The 20,358-nt window shown below is 45.1% G+C and overlaps 1 protein-coding gene across 9 annotated transcripts in view; it reads right to left on the reverse strand.

Annotated features, from left to right (window-relative positions):
* PPIP5K2 (diphosphoinositol pentakisphosphate kinase 2) overlaps positions 1 to 20,358 on the reverse strand; it is a 150,739-nt gene that overhangs the window by 70,085 nt on the left and 60,296 nt on the right. For all 9 annotated transcript variants that reach the window (XM_068247465.1, XM_068247464.1, XM_068247462.1 and 6 more), the window contains exons 6-11: positions 16,192 to 16,346; positions 12,795 to 12,896; positions 12,318 to 12,479; positions 10,406 to 10,527; positions 6,338 to 6,439; positions 1,385 to 1,471 (exon numbers count right to left, since the gene is read on the reverse strand). In XM_068247465.1, coding sequence (XP_068103566.1) covers positions 1,385 to 1,471; positions 6,338 to 6,439; positions 10,406 to 10,527; positions 12,318 to 12,479; positions 12,795 to 12,896; positions 16,192 to 16,346 — 730 coding nt within the window. The remainder of the gene's footprint in view (positions 1 to 1,384; positions 1,472 to 6,337; positions 6,440 to 10,405; positions 10,528 to 12,317; positions 12,480 to 12,794; positions 12,897 to 16,191; positions 16,347 to 20,358) is intronic.

A 20,358-nucleotide genomic window follows, 5' to 3' on the forward strand; every position in this document is an offset into this window, starting at 1 on the left:
AACTACATCAAGGAGGACAAAGTGGTTAATTTTTGTTTCTTGCAGGAACTGGGAGATTATACACACACAATTATATATATTTATTCTCTGGGAAGATTTCTGATGCTATGTTATTAAAGAGATGACTTTTCAGGTTTACAATCTCAACTCTTAGTTGGTGAAAAATATGCAGAATTCTGACATCAGTATTTAATGGCTGCTGAACATACGACAAAGATGTCAGATTTTCTGCTATGCTGCAAAGCCTGATGGGAGTTCAGTATCTGATGGACTGTGGGATTTGTACTAGTCAGCACTCAGTAGGCAGACAGCAGTGCTGTGGCTGACAAAATGCAGCAGCTTTAAAACTCCGTTTCCACAGACATAACATATAAACTTTTGCATGCATTTTTCCATATGCAAATTTTCACATTACTGTATGGAAATAATTCTATGCAAATTTTTATATGTATCTAGTGTCATTTACAATCATTGCATGGGAAACAGATGCGTGGTTTAGAAATCTGATAAACTCCCCCTGGTTCCAGTGATGAGGTATTTCAAAGCTATCTTTTGATCCAGTGGGACTGGGGGTGGGCTGCAATAGTTAGGTGGGGGTGGGCGGTGGTTGGAGGTATGAGTGTTGAGATATCGGGCCTTTAATATCTATTATGCCAATCAGGAAGTAGCTGCATGTGATGCCATTACCCACAAGGCTGTGCATCGAAGGCTGATTTTTCATTAGGCTTAGGACCAATGTCACTTAGTGGGAGGGATTTCCCCTTTTCCGCTGGATTCCCATTGGCTGCAGGACTTTTCTCCCATTGAGGACCGAGTTATTTTCTGACAAACCTGCCATCAGCTTCACACTGGTGGTGAGCTCATTTCCACCTTACCGGTCCTCTTTAAAGCTTGCCTACACAATCTGCTCATAGTATTGAAAATCTGTCGGCCTGCACCGCACGGAAGCGATAAAATTGGCCAATCAACCTTGAAAGGTGCAATCAATTTAAACAAAAAATCAACCTTCCAATCAAATAATTGCAATAGGAAGGAGACTATCGTAAATAATCGATCAGCCCAATAAATGGAATTGGAAATATAACCAATCCGATAAGTTTAGGTAGATTCGGTCTGCAAAATGAATCGATAATCTAATAGTTTGTGGCACCATCAACACTCACCAATCCGATAAAAATTATGGTACCAGGAAGGTGGATTGTTTGCTTAAATTGCACTGTTAATGGGCACTTCTGAGCTCAGGACTTTTCTTTGTGGGAGCTGAAAAAAACATTAAAAACGAGAGACAGGTGAACACTGGAGGACACCTGTACACACTTCTGACTTCCAGCCTAGAAACACCTAATGAGTAAGTTGTACACCTAGAAGCAGATATACTCCGTACCTCTGATGCCTTACTTCCATCTTCATTTTTTGCTTTGGTGTCCGATCGCCGTGTCTGATCACTGCAATCACACAGCGCAGCTCCATCCTACAGGAACAGAAGAGACTGCTCATTAAAGCGGTATTGTCACCATAAAAATCAAATTTCAACAGTAACTGGTCTGAGTGTATTAAGTGATAAAGACTGTTAATCCTGCATTCAAAACATTTTATTATGGTTTGGAGTTATCACATACTTAAGGAGCACTGGCCATTTAGTAGTCAGTGCCAAACAGTTGCATGCTGGGGGTTCTTTTTATCTATAATATACCGTATATACTCGCATAGAAGCCGACCCGCATATAAGCCGACCCCCCAACTTTTCCCTGAAAAAACAGGGGAAAATGATTGACCCCCATATAAGCCGGGGGTAGGAAATGCTGGCCGCCTTATTCCCCGAGTGTGTCCCAGTATAGCTAGTAAAGTGCCCAGTATGGGTAGGTAGTGCCCCAGTATCGCTAGTATAGTGCCCAGTATCGCTAGTATAGTGCCCCGTAAAGCTAGTATAGTGCCCCGTAAAGCTAGTATAGTGCCCCAGTTTAGCTAGTATAGTGCCCCAGTTTAGCTAGTATAGTGCCCCAGTTTAGCTAGTATAGTGCCCCAGTTTAGCTAGTATAGTGCCCCAGTTTAGCTAGTATAGTGCCCCAGTTTAGCTAGTATAGTGCCCCAGTTTAGCTAGTATAGTGCTCAGTATAGCCAGTATAGTGCCCAGTATCGCTAGTATAGTGCCCAGTATCGCTAGTATAGTGCCCAGTATTGCTAGTATAGTGCTCAGTATAGCTAGTATAATGCTCAGTATAGCTAGTATAGTGCCCCAGTTTAGCTAGTTTAGCTAGTATAGTGCTCAGTATAGCTAGTATAGTGCTCAGTATAGCTAGTATAGTGCTCATTATAGCTAGTAAAGTGCCCCAGTTTAGCTAGTATAGTGCTCAGTATAGCTAGTAAAGTGCCCCAGTTTAGCTAGTATAGTGCTCAATATAGCTAGTATAGTGCTCAGTATAGCGATCCCCCCTCCCCCCCGCCCCCTCCGCGGCCGCCGCTGCTATTACCTGTTCAGCCGGCGGCCGCTTCCTCTACTCCGGGTGCCCCTCTCGCTCTGCTCTCCATGTCTCTATCACGCGTAGTGTATCCCAGCAGCGCGCCCGGCGCTGCTGCTGTGATGAGGCAGGAGAGAGCGGTTCCGGTAACGGCGTCATCGCCGTTACCAGGGGAACTGCTCTCTCCCGCCTCGTCACAGCAGCAGCGCCGGGCACGCTGCTGTGATACACGAAGAATACGCGTGATGGAGACATGGAGAGCAGAGCGAGAGGCACCCGGAGTAGAGGAAGCGGCCGCCGGCTGAACAAGTAATAGCGGCGGCCGCGGAGGGAGGGAGGGAGCGAGCAGGCGGGGGGCGCCGCGGATCAAGACCACCCAAGACTCGCATACAAGCCGACCCCCCAACTTTTGGCCCCCTTTTTGGGGGTCAAAAAGTCGGCTTGTATGCGAGTATATACGGTATTCCTCCTTCCCTTTATTTCCCTACCTAGCTTTCTTATCTGAAACATGATCCTCTGCTCACTAGTGTTTACAAGCAAGGATGAGGTGACTCAGCGATTGGAGGAGAAAAGAAAAAAAAAGTTAAGGGAAGAATGACATCAGTATTTAGCCTCAGCTGTGGGCAAAATACACGGTTCCCACCAGGAACAAAATTCTACTATACAATATTCACTGAAATCAAAACGTGGACAGTACAATACTTGTGTTATGTAAGTAGATCAAGTATCTATCTACTTATATATGTGTTTTTTCTTTCCTTTGCATAGTATGGTTGATCCTCCTGCTTTAAGGGAAAACTGCTTACACATAAACAGGCCTAAAATGGTGTAACACAACTACACAGGGCCAGAGAGGCAGAGCACAGTGGTAGCCACAACTATTAGTACAGTGTGGCCAGGGCCAGAGCACAGTGGCAGTCACAGCTATTAGTACAGTGTGGCCAGGGCCAGAGAGGCAGAGCACAGTGGTAGCCACAACTATTAGTACAGTGAGGCCAGGGCCAGAGAGGCAGAGCACAGTGGTAGCCACCACTATTAGTACAATGAGGCCAGGGCCAGAGAGGCAGAGCACAGTGGTAGCCACCACTATTAGTACAATGAGGCCAGGGCCAGAGAGGCAGAGCACAGTGGTAGCCACCACTATTAGTACAGTGAGGCCAGGGCGGCAGAGCACAGTTGCAGTCACAGCTATTAGTGCAGTGTGACCACGGCCAGAGTACAGAGACAACCACAGCTATCAGTACAATGTGGGCAGGGCCGAAGAGGGAGAGCAAAGGAGCAGTCACAGGTATAAGTGTGGTGTGGCCAAGCCAGAGAGGCAGAGCGCAGAGACCACCACAGCTACTAGTGCAGTGTGGCCAGAGGCAAGAGGCATAGCTATTAGAGTGGTGTGGCCAAGCCGGAGAGGTAGGGTACAGAGGAATCCATAGCTGTTAGTGCTGTATAGCCAAGGCCTGAGAGTCAGAGCACAGAGGCAGCCATAGCTATTAGTGCAGTAGGCACAGAGACTGCCACAGCTACTAGTGCAGTATGGCCAGAGCAAAGAGGCATTGCTATCAGTGCAGTGTGGCCAAGGCCAGAGAGGTAGAGCACAGAGGCAATCAAAGCTATTAGTGCAGTGTGACCAAGGCTAGAGAGGCAAAGCACGGGAGCAGTCCCAGATATTAGTGCAGTGTGGCCAAGGCTAAAAAAGGCAGAACACTGAGTCAGCCATAGTGGTTAGTGTTGTGTAGTCAAGGCTGGAGAGGCAGAGCACAGAGGCAGCCATAGCGGTCAGTGTTGTGTAGCCAAGGCTGGAGAGGCAGAGCACAGAGTCAGCCATAGGGGTTAGTGTTGTGTAGCCAGGGCTGGAGAGGCAGAGCACGGAGTCAGCCATAGCGGTCAGTGTTGTGTAGCCAAGGCTGGAGAGGCAGAGCACAGAGTCAGCCATAGGGATTAGTGTTGTGTAGCCAGGGCTGGAGAGGCAGAGCACGGAGGCAGCCATAGCGGTCAGTGTTGTGTAGCCAGGGCTGGAGAGGCAGAGCACAGAGTCAGCCATAGCGGTCAGTGTTGTGTAGCCAGGGCTGGAGAGGCAGAGCACAGTCAGCCATAGGGGTTAGTGTTGTCTAGACAGGGTTGGAGAGGCAGAGCACGGAGTCAGCCATAGCGGTCAGTGTTGTGTAGCCAGGGCTGGAGAGGCAGAGCACGGAGTCAGCCATAGCGGTCAGTGTTGTGTAGCCAAGGCTGGAGAGGCAGAGCACAGAGGCAGCCATAGGGGTTAGAGTTGTGTAGCCAGGGCTGGAGAGGCAGAGCACAGAGGCAGCCATAGCGGTTAGTGTTGTGTAGCCAGGGCTGGAGAGGCAGAGCACGGAGGCAGCCATAGCGGTCAGTGTTGTGTAGCCAGGGCTGGAGAGGCAGAGCACAGAGGCAGCCATAGCGGTCAGTGTTGTGTAGCCAGGGCTGGAGAGGCAGAGCACAGAGTCAGCCATAGGGGTTAGTGTTGTGTAGCCAGGGCTGAAGAGGCAGAGCACAGAGTCAGCCATAGCGGTCAGTGTTGTGTAGCCAGGGCTGGAGAGGCAAAGCACAGAGGCAGCCATAGCGGTCAGTGTTGTGTAGCCAGGGCTGGAGAGGCAGAGCACAGTCAGCCATAGGGGTTAGTGTTGTCTAGACAGGGTTGGAGAGGCAGAGCACGAAGTCAGCCATAGCGGTCAGTGTTGTGTAGCCAGGGCTGGAGAGGCAGAGCACGGAGTCAGCCATAGCGGTCAGTGTTGTGTAGCCAAGGCTGGAGAGGCAGAGCACAGAGTCAGCCATAGGGGTTAGTGTTGTGTAGCCAGGGCTGGAGAGGCAGAGCACGGAGGCAGCCATAGCGGTCAGTGTTGTGTAGCCAGGGCTGGAGAGGCAGAGCACAGAGTCAGCCATAGCGGTCAGTGTTGTGTATCCAGGGCTGGAGAGGCAGAGCACAGTCAGCCATAGGGGTTAGTGTTGTCTAGACAGGGTTGGAGAGGCAGAGCACGGAGTCAGCCATAGCGGTCAGTGTTGTGTAGCCAGGGCTGGAGAGGCAGAGCACGGAGTCAGCCATAGCGGTCAGTGTTGTGTAGCCAAGGCTGGAGAGGCAGAGCACAGAGGCAGCCATAGGGGTTAGAGTTGTGTAGCCAGGGCTGGAGAGGCAGAGCACAGAGGCAGCCATAGCGGTTAGTGTTGTGTAGCCAGGGCTGGAGAGGCAGAGCACGGAGGCAGCCATAGCGGTCAGTGATGTGTAGCCAGGGCTGGAGAGGCAGAGCACAGAGTCAGCCATAGGGGTTAGTGTTGTGTAGCCAGGGCTGGAGAGGCAGAGCACAGAGTCAGCCATAGGGGTTAGAGTTGTGTAGCCAGGGCTGGAGAGGCAGAGCTCAGAGGCAGCCATAGCGGTTAGTGTTGTGTAGCCAGGGCTGGAGAGGCAGAGCACGGAGGCAGCCATAGCGGTCAGTGTTGTGTAGCCAGGGCTGGAGAGGCAGAGCACAGAGTCAGCCATAGGGGTTAGTATTGTGTAGCCAGGGCTGGAGAGGCAGATCACGGAGTCAGCCATAGCGGTCAGTGTTGTGTAGCCAGGGATGGAGAGGCAGAGCACAGAGGAAGCCATAACGGTTAGTGTTGTGTAGCCAAGGCTGGAGAGGCAGAGCACAGAGGCAGCCATAGCGGTTAGTGTTGTGTAGCCAGGGCTGGAGAGGCAGAGCACAGAGTCAGCCATAGCGGTCAGTGTTGTGTAGCCAGGGCTGGAGAGGAAGAGCACAGAGGCAGCCATAGAGGTTAGTGTTGTGTGGCCAGAGCACAGGAGCAGCCACATTCCCCTAGGAGTCATGCAAGCACTGGGTTACTTTTGATAACTACCTATGGATGTATGGAAAATTAAATGTACTTACATTGTCCCAGATGTTGTAGGAACTATAGGTATATCTTCTGCCTCCAGCGGTATTGACCAGGGAATATGGAACTGAGGTGCAAGTTCACGCATGACAATATTCCTGGATGGTTACAAAAAACAAACAAGATATTTCACACCAACATTGCACAATCACATACACAGAATGAAAGATCAGTGTCAAAATACTGTAGTCTGTCTGACATTACCTTCTCGCAAAATATACCAACACTTGTTTCACAATTCTTTATTGCCCATGCAATTCTACTTGCTTTTGCACCAGGGTGATGTCTGTAAAAAAAGTCCCCACAGCATAGAATACATGCATGACAGAAAGATCTCATTTGAAAGAGCTCACTCAGGTGGGCATGCGGTGGTAATGGCATTCGATAATATGACGACTAACAGGACCACCGCCCTCCCAATATATAATTCAGAAATCTATTGTAAATTGGCATGTCCGCAGGTAATAGATCCTACTCCGTTCAGATGCTTTTAGAGAGGGATCTATCACATGGTTAATCTAGTCACCATCAACAAGTATATGAACACCTTTATGCCTGGTACGCACAATGCTATTTCCCGTCAGATTGACAGGTTGAATCGTTCATTTCCAACATGCCCGATCTGGTCCTGATCTAGAACAGATCAATTTTCAGATCACTACTGCAGAAAATCTATCCTGTTCTAGATCAGGGGAAGATCAGACATGTTGGAAAATATCGACCCATTGTGTGTACCAGGCTTTCAGTCACAGTCACTGAATACTAAACAGATAAAATTGTATTCTGTGCTTTCTCAAATCTTATCTACTGTAATTAGTGATCAAATTATAACCTGGGGAACTGTTGAAGCAGTGTGGCATTGCAACTGAGTGTCTTAATACTTTCAGTAACTTTTTATCAAACAATTGCAAACTCTCTTGATGTTTTTATAATGTGACAAATCTGCTGGAGCAGAGTGTTTTCTTTTTTTTTTTCTCTTATTTACTTTCATTTTAAGGCTTTTGTTCAACTACTTATCAAATCTGTGCTTCATGTTTTTTTTTGTACAATGACCAACTTCGTTTATACCACAGCAATGGAATAATAAAAAAACAAAGAAAATCCATGGAGGAATCATGCAATATACTGGATAAACCTAAGAAAACATTGGTACAAAACGATGCCAGAATATTACACGATCATAAATCTTATATTCATTTATACACCAACTAAGCCCCCACCATGTTGAAAATATTGTTTTAAGTGTCCCCAAAAAAACGTGCGGAAACACTGCAGTTACAGCGCCATCACCTCTGCCTCCCATGTTCTGTCTTTTGGGCTAAAACCCTGTGATGCTGAACCACATCCTGGAGGTTACCAGAAGCTCCACCTCCTAACAAAAATTTCTCAGACCCTTTTAAGAGGAATCCCATGAGAAGAATGAACAAGCGGCTGCCTATCCAGCACTTTCGCAGGTGGTTGGAGTCAACATTTACTGAAGAGCACAAGGTGGAGGTGACAGTATTTATAGATGGGTCCTTATCTTTGTTTCAACATGGGTGGAGTCAGCACACTCCTGTTGGGGGACATCATGAAGGGAGAAAATATACATTTAGACAATTCCTGTGCTTCCTTCTGATGTCCAAATGCACTGAATTTGTGTTTTTAAAATTAAAGGTACGTACACTCGCTTGATTTGCTGGAAACAACCCTCCTGCTGGGCGGACGTTCCAGCGATAGTAGAGCGTTTGTACAGCCTGCAGACAGACTGTACACACGCTCTACTATCGCTGGAACGCCCGCCCAGCGGGAGGGTCCGACGGACCCCTCGTTCCAGCAAATCAAGCGTGTGTACGTACCTTAAAGAGACACTGAAGCGAAAAAAAAAATGATGATATTATGATTTGTATGTGTAGTACAGCTAAGAAAAAAAAAACATTAAGATCAGATACATCAGTCTAATTGTTTCCAGTGCAGGAAGAGTTGAGAAACTCCAGTTATCTCTATGCAAAAAAGCTATTAAGCTCTCCGACTAACTTAGTCGCGGAGAGGGCTGTTATCTGACTTTTATTATCTCAACTGTAATTGAACTGTTTACTTTTCCTCTGCTAGAGGAGAGTTCATTACTTCACAGATTGCTCTGAAAGACTCATTTTGAATGCTGAGTGTTGTGTAATCTGCACATAATATAGGATAATGCAATGTTAGAAAAAACACTATATACCTGAAAATAAAAATATGAGAATATTTTCTTTGCTGCTAATCTTCTAGTAATTATTCATAGTACACAACCAATTCATTATATCATATTTTTTTTTCGCTTCAGTGTCTCTTTAAGTCTAGTACTTTGAATGGTAGAAGATTAAATCTGTATTGAAAGCTTGTTCTTTAAAATGTAAGTGTTTCTGCTTTATGGCTAACACAGTACAATACTCTACTGCTATAACAGAATGACCAGGCTCTTCTGTTTACAAACCTGCTTTACCAGCCAAACTAGCAGTCTGGAAACAGTTTAAAAAACAAAAAAAGCCTAAGAGGAATGGTAGGAAAGGATTTTTACTTGCCTTGTGCTTCCTCCAACCCCTTCAGGTCACTGCGCATGTGTGATCGGGAGCGTTCTGCACAAGCGCAGTTACATTCTTAATGAATTGAGCATATGCAGAAAGCTCCCGGGCCGAGAGTGTGATCGGGCGGTGCAAACAAATGTGTAGGAACAGTAGACCACGAGTCACAGACTTTATAAGGCTGAAGGCGACACAACCGAGGGTACAGAGAAGACGGAAAGGGAGCAGATGGACTGCAGGGGGCTGGAAAGTGCCCCAGGAAAGTAAAAATCCTTCTCCTTCCGTTACAGCTAACGAAACACAAAAACACGGAAACAATTGCAAACCCTCTGCATTCCCTATTAAATATAACAGCATCTAATTAAAGGTGAATGCACAATATTTCTACACGCTAAAACTATTACCACAGCAGTCAAGACTTCTTGCTTTACAGAGAAAATGTGTCACTAGGTCACTAGCTTGTGCATTTCATATTTTGTGCAGCGAAGACTTAATCTCATACAAAAAGTTTTACATTCCACAATTCATATCTTTATTTGAGCTGTAGAAAACTCCCTTGTAGAACAAAGCTACTACTAAACAAACAGCACAACCTACATACTATGAGCACAGGTCGCTGCCCCTTGTGCAAATACCATACTTAAAAAAGGTGAAAGGCCATGAACTGATAGAAGGCTACCAAATTCAACCATCAAATTGATCCCACTCAGATCAGAGGGATCAAATCCTTTTACAGACACTGAACACCGATGATCAATAGAAGTACCCTATGCGACATCCAGTGTTAGTGACGGGACACAGGCAATGGGGAGAAGAGACAGGGAGCAGTGGCCTGGGCAGCAATGGAGAGAAGGTCTCCGCAGACACACGAGTCCACCTCTCCTCACACACACCTGATCTGCCTCCGATACAGCAAGATCTTCTATCTGGTGCGAACGACCGATTTTAGATGAAAATTAATTGATCGGGCATCATTTGCGGCATAGATTTCTAGCAGATTTGATCAGAGTGATGGAATTTGCTGGATATGGATGGGAAAAAGTGTATGGACACTTTAACTTAACCTAATCAAGGACAGGGCAACAGAATACAAGAGGTTTATTATGAGGGTGGATCTGGCACACTATTATTATTCTGTTGGAATTATTCATGAATAAGGAAATCATTTTGTTGCTACAACGGTGGCAAGTCATTTCGTTTTTCTTTGCCAACGTAAAAGGTAATAAAAATATTTGCATAGTAACACTTGCTCTAGCAGAAGACAGCATAATGTTATGTGGTGCCAGATAGGAAGAGCTGCCAGCAGAACAGCTGCTTTCATTCATCACTACATGCAAGCACTAACGCCATCTCATTGTACAGAACTGGATGCTTTAGGGCCCGTTTCCACTAGTGCTGTGCCATTCCGCTGCGGAAAATGCAAAAACGAATTTGCATACAAATTTGCTTTAGTGGAAATGGGCCCTTAAAGCTACACAAACTAGAATAAATTCCACAGATACAGATAGAAGTAGGTCTTACCCAAGAATTTTTGCACAATCATCATAATATTTCATGGAGTTCTTGACAAAGCTAAATCCATTGACGTCGCACACGTAGGACTGGCCATTTGCACGAAGCAAATCAAATCCACACACAGTTTGCTGTTAAAGCAAGAAAAAGAATATGTATCACTAGTTTATACAGGCTTAGGTTTATTCTTTCTCTGGGGAGGTACACTGGGACCTAGTCGTGGGCTAAAATTGTACACTGGGACCTAGTCACAGGCCAACCTCAATGTCTACTGGCCACCTTCCGCCCTTATAAAGTTCTCTGGTGTCTAGCAGTCTTCCCTCTCCTATACAGTTCCCTGGTGTCTAGAGACCCCCACCCTCCCTATACAGTTGCATAGCGTTTAGTGCAGTGATGGCTAACCTTGGCACTCCAGCTGTGACAAAACTACAAATCCCATCATGCCTCTGCCTCCCCGAGTTATGCTTAGAGCTGTCAGAGTATTGCAATGCCTCATGGGACTTGTAGTTCCACCACAGCTGGAATGCCAAGGTTAGCCATCACTGGTTTAGTGCTTTCCCCCTACCTACCCATATAGCTACCCTGGTTTTCTAGGGCTTCACCTCCAATATAGCTTCCCTGGTGGTCTAGAGTGGGCCAAACCTAATGAAAAGTGGGGAAACCACTTAAGGGCTAAATTTAATGGCTCTGAGGGCCAAGGCCCGTGGGCCGAAGTTTAACATGTACGCAATAGAGTGATTTTAAGTGCTTGGGTAATTTGGTAGCTATGCACAGAAATCAACACAGTGGCTGGAGGGCAGTATGTAATTCTTAGATGCCCTTTCAAGGCTTAAAAGCAATACTGAAGTTTCCTGTAGAGAGGGAAGGCTCTGGATCTCAGAGCCTTCCCGGTCCTCTGTTCTCACTCCCCCGGTGTACCCCATTCAAATTCCCCCGGGAGTCTTCGAAAGTATTCAGTAGCACTCGTGTCCCTGAGTACTTTTGAAGACAGGTGGCGCTGTACTGCGCACGTGCTAATGTGTGCTCGCACAGTACACAGCCGCCCCTCTTCAGAAGCACTTGGGGACACGGGAGCTTCCAAAGCCTTCCGAGGATTCCTAAGAGTTGGTTGAATAACTTCAATGAGGGGTGAAAGCGCTGTAACAAGGAGAGAGAACCAGGAAGGTTCTGTGAGATCCAGAACCTTCCCTCTCCATAGGCAAGTATCTACATTTTTTTAGTCACTTCAGTGTTGCTTTAGGGCCCTTTCACACCAGAGGACTTTTTCGGCGTTTTAACGCCACAGCCGAAGTTGGCGTTTTCCAAGGTAAAATGAAAGTCTATAGACTTTCATTTCACCTTTCACATCTAACTCAGCGTTTTGGAGCGTTGCGTTTCAACACTCCCAGGAGCTTTTTCAGGGCTGTTTACAAGCGAAGTTGGCTGTTGGCGTTTCAATGATAGTCAATGGAAAACGCCAACTTTAGCGGTTTCAAAGCGTTTTACAGCTGACTTGTTCACTTATTTTTATAGAAGAAAAAAAAAAAAAAAGGACGTTTTCATATGAGCTGTAGAACGCTTTGAAAACGCTATGTATTGGCGTTAAGCAAAAGGCTGAGTTTCAGCCTTTTCTACCGCAGCCTCTAGTGTGAAAGAGCCCTTAGTGTTTTAATTTAGCGTTATAAACCTCTTGGTAAAAAGTAAATGAAATTCTCAACACATACTACAAAAACACCAGGATATCTCTACAGACCTGGGCTTGAACTCTGATGACACCGTCTCCCCCCCCCCCCCCCCCCCCCCCCCATGCTTTACAGCCTTGAAAGTAAGAACATGTGAATGGCTGGCAGAGTGCTGCATCATTGATAGGTTTTCCACAGGAACATGACACAGTGATAATGGTCAGCAGATGCAGTCATATTTACACAGCACAGCTAATCACCTTGAAGGCTAGACACACTTTCCAGGCTATCAGTTTCTCTCTGGCGTTTAGAATAACCGGATATCGCACTTCTTTCCCTTCGCTGTCCCGTTCTACCTTGCCATCCAGTGCGGGAGACTTCCGAGCTTCAGCATGGGCGTAATCTGGTCCCACGGTGTAAACCTTCAGTACAAAGAAATGAACAGTAAATCACCTCCTGCTGCAGGGAGAATAACTAATGGCTTAGGTACTGTATGTACACCATGCCTAACTAGTCAGGTGAGAAATCATCATTGTCTGACATTTAGAAGTTTCTGGCTGAACTGACCATAAAAAAGACGCCTCTGTTATTGTTAATTTCCCAGCATACACTTCAGGCTTTGATTATACATACACGTGACATAATGCAAGATTATAGTCTAATCACTGTTGTGTATGTTTTTAGGACTTGACAGCAAATGGTTTGTCACTTTAATCCATGTATATAAAGCACTGTACCTTTACATCCGTGCCGTCGGTGGGCATGAACTCTTCATAAATGTATGAGCCTGTCTTCCTGACGCTGCTTTCAGGTGAGTACACACTGCTCCGGCTGCCAATCTAAATAAAACAAATAAGTTGTTATTGGATGACAGCAGAAGACGTTGAATGAAAGCTAAAAGATTGTCTGGCTACTGTGCAACCAATGTTAGCGCCTGCATCTTCACATAGCGAGGTGAGAACACACCTCCTCTCTGGTGATGTCATCTTCCAATATCAGCACTGCCAACTGGCTTTTGTTTCCTGGGCAGTGGAAACCAACTAAGGACCTAAGGATGGATTCACACAATGCACATAATTCTGCATGTGAACTTACTGTCCATACGGATGGTTTTATCCTAACTGGCTGTATGCAGTGGGTTTCTGGGTAAATATGTGCGCACTGCGTACATTGACCAGGCTTTGAAATAACGTGTTTTATCATGCACAGTGTCTATTGCAGTGCACACGCCGTATAACATGTAGCAACGCAACACACAGACTGTGAACCACGCCTTGAGTATAGGCAGATCAACCAAAGAGAAACCAAAAAACAGATCTCGCTGTGATTGAAGATCAATATGTTGGCTGCCCATACACTGCGGGCCTGATGATCTGGACACTCGTGAGACAGGTGAGATTGGTACGAATGGGCAGGGTGGGAGTGTTCAGTCACAACCATCAGTAGTCAGGATATCATACGGCATTACCAACGTGCACCCAAACGACCAAGTCTGCCTGAGATTTCCCAGCATGCTTGATCGTGACGGATTTCGGCCCGAAACTGGTTGAATCGCAGATCATACATGCTTGTTGCTACACTGATTTTCAACATATTCAATAAAATTATGTCATCGAATGGTTGCTCGTCCCTCAATAGTCGCTGGGTGTATGGCCCACATTAGTCTAATGCTGGGTACACACTGAGATTTTCTGGCCAATTTACTGTCAGATCGATTATTTCGAACATGTCAGATTTGCTTTCCGATCGATTTCCGAGCATTTTCCGATCGATTTCCGTTAACTTTAATAGGAAATCGATCGGAAAATGCACGGGAATCGATCGGAAAGCAAATCGAACATGTGGAAATAATCGATCTGACAGTAAATCTGACAGAAAATCTCAGTGTGTACCCAGCATTAGGATTATACAGTTTCAACAATGTAACTTTACAGTGGAGCTAGTTTAGGCACACACACACACACACACACACACACACACACACACACACACACACACACACACACACACACACACACTTGTGTTGCTGATCAAAATGATTGTTCATGATTGTCTGCATTGGTAACCCAATGGTCTACCTGGAGGGATAATGGATCATCTCTGGTGGTGACTACACAAAAAAGATTTGCAAACAATACTGACTGCACAGAATAACCATCTGCCCACCCAATACCCACATTAAAGGTGCGTACACACGCACTACTATAAGGAACGACGGGTCCGTCGGACCCTCCCGCTGGGCAGACGTTCCAGCGATAGTAGAGTGTGTGTACAGTCTGTCTGCAGACTGATAACACTGTTTCTGAACGATCCGCTCAGCGGATCGCTCAGAAACAGCCTTATCAGGCTACAGACAGACTGTACACACACTCTACTATCGCTGGAACGTCCGCCCAGCGGGAGGGTCCGACGGACCAGTTGTTCCTGCAAACAGAGCGTGTGTACGCACCGTTACTTATGTGTTGTCTATTAACTGACAGGTGCAGCACAACAAAAAACTTGTTGGAACACCGAAAGATCCTTTTCTGTCTTATGCTGTACCAATAAAAGCTTCTGGAATGCATCTCATCACAGTGTGCAGGCTTCTGTGCTACTCCTGTGTTTTCGTCCTGTCAAGGGATCGCCAAGCATCACCAGTACGTGAGGGGGGGCAAGATGCAGTCTGCCTGCTTGTCTTTTCTATTAATTCACAGATTGATCCAATAGGCTTTACTTTCAATAGCTCATTATAGTCGATATCCATTTAAGAAGGAGGTGACTCCTGCTGCATAGCATGAGAAGGGTCCACTTGTCCAATACTCATTGACAGAAACAGAAATCAGGTGACTGATGTGCCACGCTGCACTATGGATTCTAATCACATCAGTTATCTCCCGATTCTTTTTAAGAATTGTCATACGCCTGCCGCAGACTCCCTGCTGCGCACCCACCGCCCCTTCTTTCACCACTCTCCATCCTCAGCAACTTTCTCTATGCAATGAGGACGTAGATATACACCTTGTACCTGAAGCACTGATGCCTTCATCTCAGTTCATAGTGAAAAATAGACACTGTAGCATTTAAAAAGCAAATATTCTCACCATAAATTGTGAGGGCCCATTCACACTAGAAGTGCTTTTCTGAGTGTTTTACAATTCATTAGTGGTTTTTAAAATCGCTCCCATTGACTCATTAAAATCGCGTTTTTTGCGTACGCGATCACGAAATCATGGCGATTTTTCCTGCAGTCTTAATGAAAGTGAACAAAAGCAATTTTAAAAAACACTAATCAAAGTGCAAAACTCTCAGAAAAGTGCTTCTAGTGTGAATGGGCCCTGACAGAAACAAAATCTAAGTTTTGTGATAAATGGTACAAGTAGCCAAATAAAATGTGTGTTTATCTACAGTAGAGTTTCTTTTTTTTTTTTAACTGGAATTGGTAAGAAAATGTGTTTTTCTCTCTTTTCCCATCTTTTTCCATTAATATGCATTAAAAAAATGTTCTAGGCACAAAAAGTCTAGTTAAATGTCCCCATTTAATCAGCAATAACTATCTCTACTTATGACACCTAAATGAAAAAAATAAATAAATGTCGGAAGTAGAGATAAAGTTATTGCTGATTGAATAGGGACATAGCTAAACAGCTAACATGTCAAAACTGCTCTGGTCCGTAAGGGGAAACAAGGGCTGGATGCAAAGTGGTTATTAAAACATCTGCAGCGTGTCAGGAATAGATCCCTCTCTGATCACATTCCGATCAGAGAGGAATCTAACTTTTGGGCACATCGAGTGGCCATCTATTAGGGCCCATTTCCACTTGTGTGGTGCGTGTCAGCGAGACGCGCGGCGGCACTGAGTGGGTGTGCGGGATCGCAGGCAAATCCCATGAGCTGTGCCATGCAGGCTATGGGAATTCTGCAGGGGGTTCCGGCCGAATGGCTGCCGCAAGCGGTTCAGGCATCGGCACCATAGTTCCCTACACGATTTGCCTGCGGGGAAACTCTGCGGAATCGCGGTGGTTTCCGCATAAGTGGAAACGGGCCCTTAATGTATGGCTACCTCAATGCCTCTGACCACCGCAAATCTCAGCCGTTACATTATTTTGTTACAGTGGTCCTTTCAGTCTGAAATATCAGAAAAACCGAGCAGCTTACTTTTCTGAAGAGTCTCTGACTTCCTCCTCCAGCAGATGTTGGATAGTAGATGTAAACATTATGGTCCTCGGCACTCACTGGCTTCTCCACAAAGGGCTTCTGGAAAATTTCCCCATTAACTTCAACATGATCTTCACCCTCTATTAAATTACATTCTGTAAAATATGAAAAGAAAACTAATTTCAACTCAGTGACACTAATTGTGAAATAGAATCACATGATACAAATCACATCTACCAGTACTAATTAAAAAATTTTTTATATATAAATTAAACACAGATTATGTACACGGGACACGCAGCAGAGACCTTACATGTTTTATTTTTTTCTTCTTTAACACTGGTACACTATTATTTATTATATTTATTATTACCCGATTAAAAGTTTCATGGAACTGCAGCAGAACAAACTTGTTAACTGCATAAAAACACACTGGGTTTCTCATTGCTCATTATTCCTCATTCTTCAGACACACCTGTGACTTATTCCCTATCACTCCTCAGCAGGGCCAGTTCCTGAGGAGCGATCAGCAAAGCTCTGTGACGATGTATTTTTATGTAAGATAGCCAAGAAACCAACTGCAAATGAGCACTAGACCTGGAATCCATTACATGTAGTCCGTGGTTAACGAACAAGATAGGCTCTTGTAGGTTAGTTTTCAGCCTGAATCTCTTTGTAAGTCGGAACACTGTTGCACCTCTGTCCCCTGTGCCTCCTCAGTGCTCCCCTTTGCCTCCAGTGTCACCCTCTGTGGCACCCCTGCTCTCTGTACTACCACTGTGTCCCCAAATGTGTCACCTGCCCCACTGTGCCTCCAGTCTCTTGCTGTTCCCCGGTGCATCCAGTGTCCCCCTCTGAGCTACCTCTGCCTCCAGTGTCCTTTTCTTTTATTGTGTGCCTTCGGTATTCCTATCTTTGGCACCTCTGCCCATGCGTCCCTCCAATGTGCACCTATCCCCCCCTCCCGCTTTCTACCCTGCTCCACCACTGTGCATCCATAATCTCCCCTCCTCTCTCCCTCTAGTGCCGGTATCTCACTCTCCTAATGCCGCGTGTAATCACATGACATGAAGGAGATTCACATCTGAATGATTAAATGCAGGGAAACCTCACCAGAAATGTAAGCTCCATGCGTAGAGGCTACTGACCATAAGCACATAATATGCCATCTGCAGCCAGCAGGTGCACAGCACAGTATATGTGGGGACTGGGACAGGTGGGGCTCAAACGACTCATGAAGGGATAGCTAAAATGAGCTGTGCCCCAATCCTCTGAAAGGGGTACCTGAAAGGGGATGCATCTCCCATGCCTTCTTCCATAAATATTCAACCTGGCAAATATACACACAGATTCTATCATGGTCTCTCATGAACTTCGGACACATTTCATTTGTAGATTAGAAGCGATGACAAGTATGCTGGTTGAGAAGTGTTCCGTGTGAAGCCCATGTGATTTGCACACTACCATGCTGACGGATGGTGCTGCTTAAGAAGGAATGCGAAGCATCGGGAACCTTTGTCATGTGAAGTATAATCACAGTACATTCCAGTGCTATTGTTTTCCATGTCCTCATTTTTCTTCTGGAAGTGATGAGCAGAGCCAAGCAGGGATCAACTAGTGGAAAGACTCAGGTTTTTACCATTGCTTCACAACAATGAACATCTTTTTTAGTGTCTGGAAGAGTGGTGGTGGCAGGAATTGTGTGAGCCAGCCTTTGTCCTGAAGGGGTTCTTTAACCACTTCACAACTGAGGGGTTTTACCCCTTCAGCATCCAAGCAATTTTCACCTTTCAGCTCCTTCCATTCATTTGCCAATAACTTTATCTCTACTTATCAGAATGAAATGTGTTAAATGTGTTTTTTTTATCACTTATTAGGCTTACTTTGGGTGGTACATTATGCCAAGAATTTTTTTATTATAAATGTTTTTTAATGGAAAAATAAGAAAAAAAATTGGAAAAAAATCCTTATTTTTCAGTTTTCGGCCATTATAATTTTTAAATAATGCATGCTACCGTAATTAAAATCCACGTAATTAATGTGCCCATTTGTACCGGTTATTACACCATTTAAATGATGTCCCTATCACAATGTCTGGCGCCAATATTTTATTAGGAAATAAAGATGCATTTTTTTCAGTTTTGCATCCATCACTAATAAAAAGCCCATAATTTATAAAGTAACAGTATTATACCGTCTTGACATACATATTAAAAAAGTTCAGTCCCTAAGAAAACTATTAATGCATTTTTTATAATTGTAAATTTATTTCATTGTATTTTTTTTACAAAAAAAATAAATGTTGGTAACTATTGGGGAGTGTGGGAGGTAAGGGGTTAATTTAAAATGTAAAAACAGGTCTTTGCATTTAAAAAAAGTACTTTTAGATGTAGTTTTACTATTTGGCCACAAGATGGCCTCAGTCTTTTTTTTGTTATATGTCCTGTAAGCGAAATATGTATGCTTACAGGAAGTGTACTGAAGATGGGAAACTTTTATTTATTAGAATGATCGTGCAGCTTCTCATAAAAGGCGCCGATAATTGCTACGGGGACTTAGATCAATGATTAGGAATTGCTTTCCCATTCATTGATCTCCTGGCGGGCAGATGGCAACATGAACGAGCGCACAAATAAGCGGGAGCGCCTACAGCAGTGGTAGCAGCGGGAGTACGTATATTTACTCCCCTGGGCGGTTAGATGAAGTCTGCAGGGGAGTAGATATACTGTACTGGAGCTGTGAAGTGGTTAAATGATTGTAGTATTACAGGGGACCCCGGCATAAAAATTATACATTGGAGCTCATTATTATAGCACTTCACGGTTAGCGTTTTTTTTTTTTATTATACTGTCTCCCTATTCTACTGCTTTTTATTAATTATTGTACCAACCCTCAATTTAGATCTTTTTAAAGTGCATCCTGTTAGTGTGCCTTTCTACAGTGCCCCACAACCCCTATTTAAAGTGAACCCGTAATAAAAAAAAAAAGGGTAATGTCGAAGAGGTTTAGGGGGTGTCAGTCTGGATTAGTGGAGGTGAGGAGGACTGCGGAAGGCTCTGGATTACCCAGAGGCTTCACTGTCAGTTAAGTATCAATTTGGGGCACGTTTTCCCCTTCAGGTACAGTAAGTCATCCCTGTTATGGTGTCCCTTGAATGATAGTGCTCATACAATCAGAGCCCTTCATGAATTGGCAGCTGCATCCTTTTGCGAAGACTGGAACAAGCATACTGGTAATGGTTACCTGCTTGATTTCAATGTCCTCACCCACTTTGGGTGAGGAGATTGAAATCAAGCAGGTAACCATTACCAGCATGCTTGTTCCAAGAACCCATCCTCAGTTCCATCCTCCCTCTTGTTCATTCATTCCCTCAGCATGATGGTTCTGTGCCATATGACACTAGTGCCAGGGCTGTATTTAGGGTTTGGGCTCCCCTAGGCACACCAAACCTACGGCTCCCCCTAGAACGTGCGCCGCGGCGAAAAATGGGCGTGGCCACAGAATGCAGTGGGCGTGTCCATTACGCAGTGGGTGTGGCTAATTAAAATATCCTAGTAAGAGTGCAGCCCAAAGTCAGTGGGGCCATGGTTTCTCCCTGGGTATGAGTAAAGTGACCTTAAAAAAGCAAGTAGGAAATGTCCCCCCGCCCCCCCCAAAAAACCCCACACATTAGCCAGTGTTCTCTCGCACAAAATAGTGGTAGGTATTAGAGTGTGAGCTCCCCTGAGAAAAGTCAGTAACATGACTGTTCTCTGCAAAGTGCTGCAGAATATGCCAGTGCTATATAAATACATAATAATATGGTAGGACATTAGACTATGGGAGAATTAAATTGTAAGCTCCTCAGAGGATAGTCAGTGACATGACTACGTACTCCGTGAAGTACTGCTGAAGATGTAAGTACAATATAGTACAGTGGTATGGCAGCATGATGGCGTAGTGGTTAGCACTCTCGCCTTGCAGCGCTGGGTTCCTGGTTCGAATCCTAGCAAGGTCAACATCTGCAAGGAGTTTGTATGTTCTCCCTTTGTCTGTGTGTGTTTCCTTAAGACACTCTGGTTTCCTCCCACATCCCAACAACATACGATACAGATAAGTATAATGTTAATTGGCTTCCCCTAAAAATTGGCCCTAGACTACGATACATACATAGACATATGACTATGG

The sequence above is a fragment of the Hyperolius riggenbachi genome, chromosome 1 (genome assembly GCF_040937935.1).
Source record: "Hyperolius riggenbachi isolate aHypRig1 chromosome 1, aHypRig1.pri, whole genome shotgun sequence".
Lineage (NCBI taxonomy): Eukaryota > Metazoa > Chordata > Amphibia > Anura > Hyperoliidae > Hyperolius > Hyperolius riggenbachi.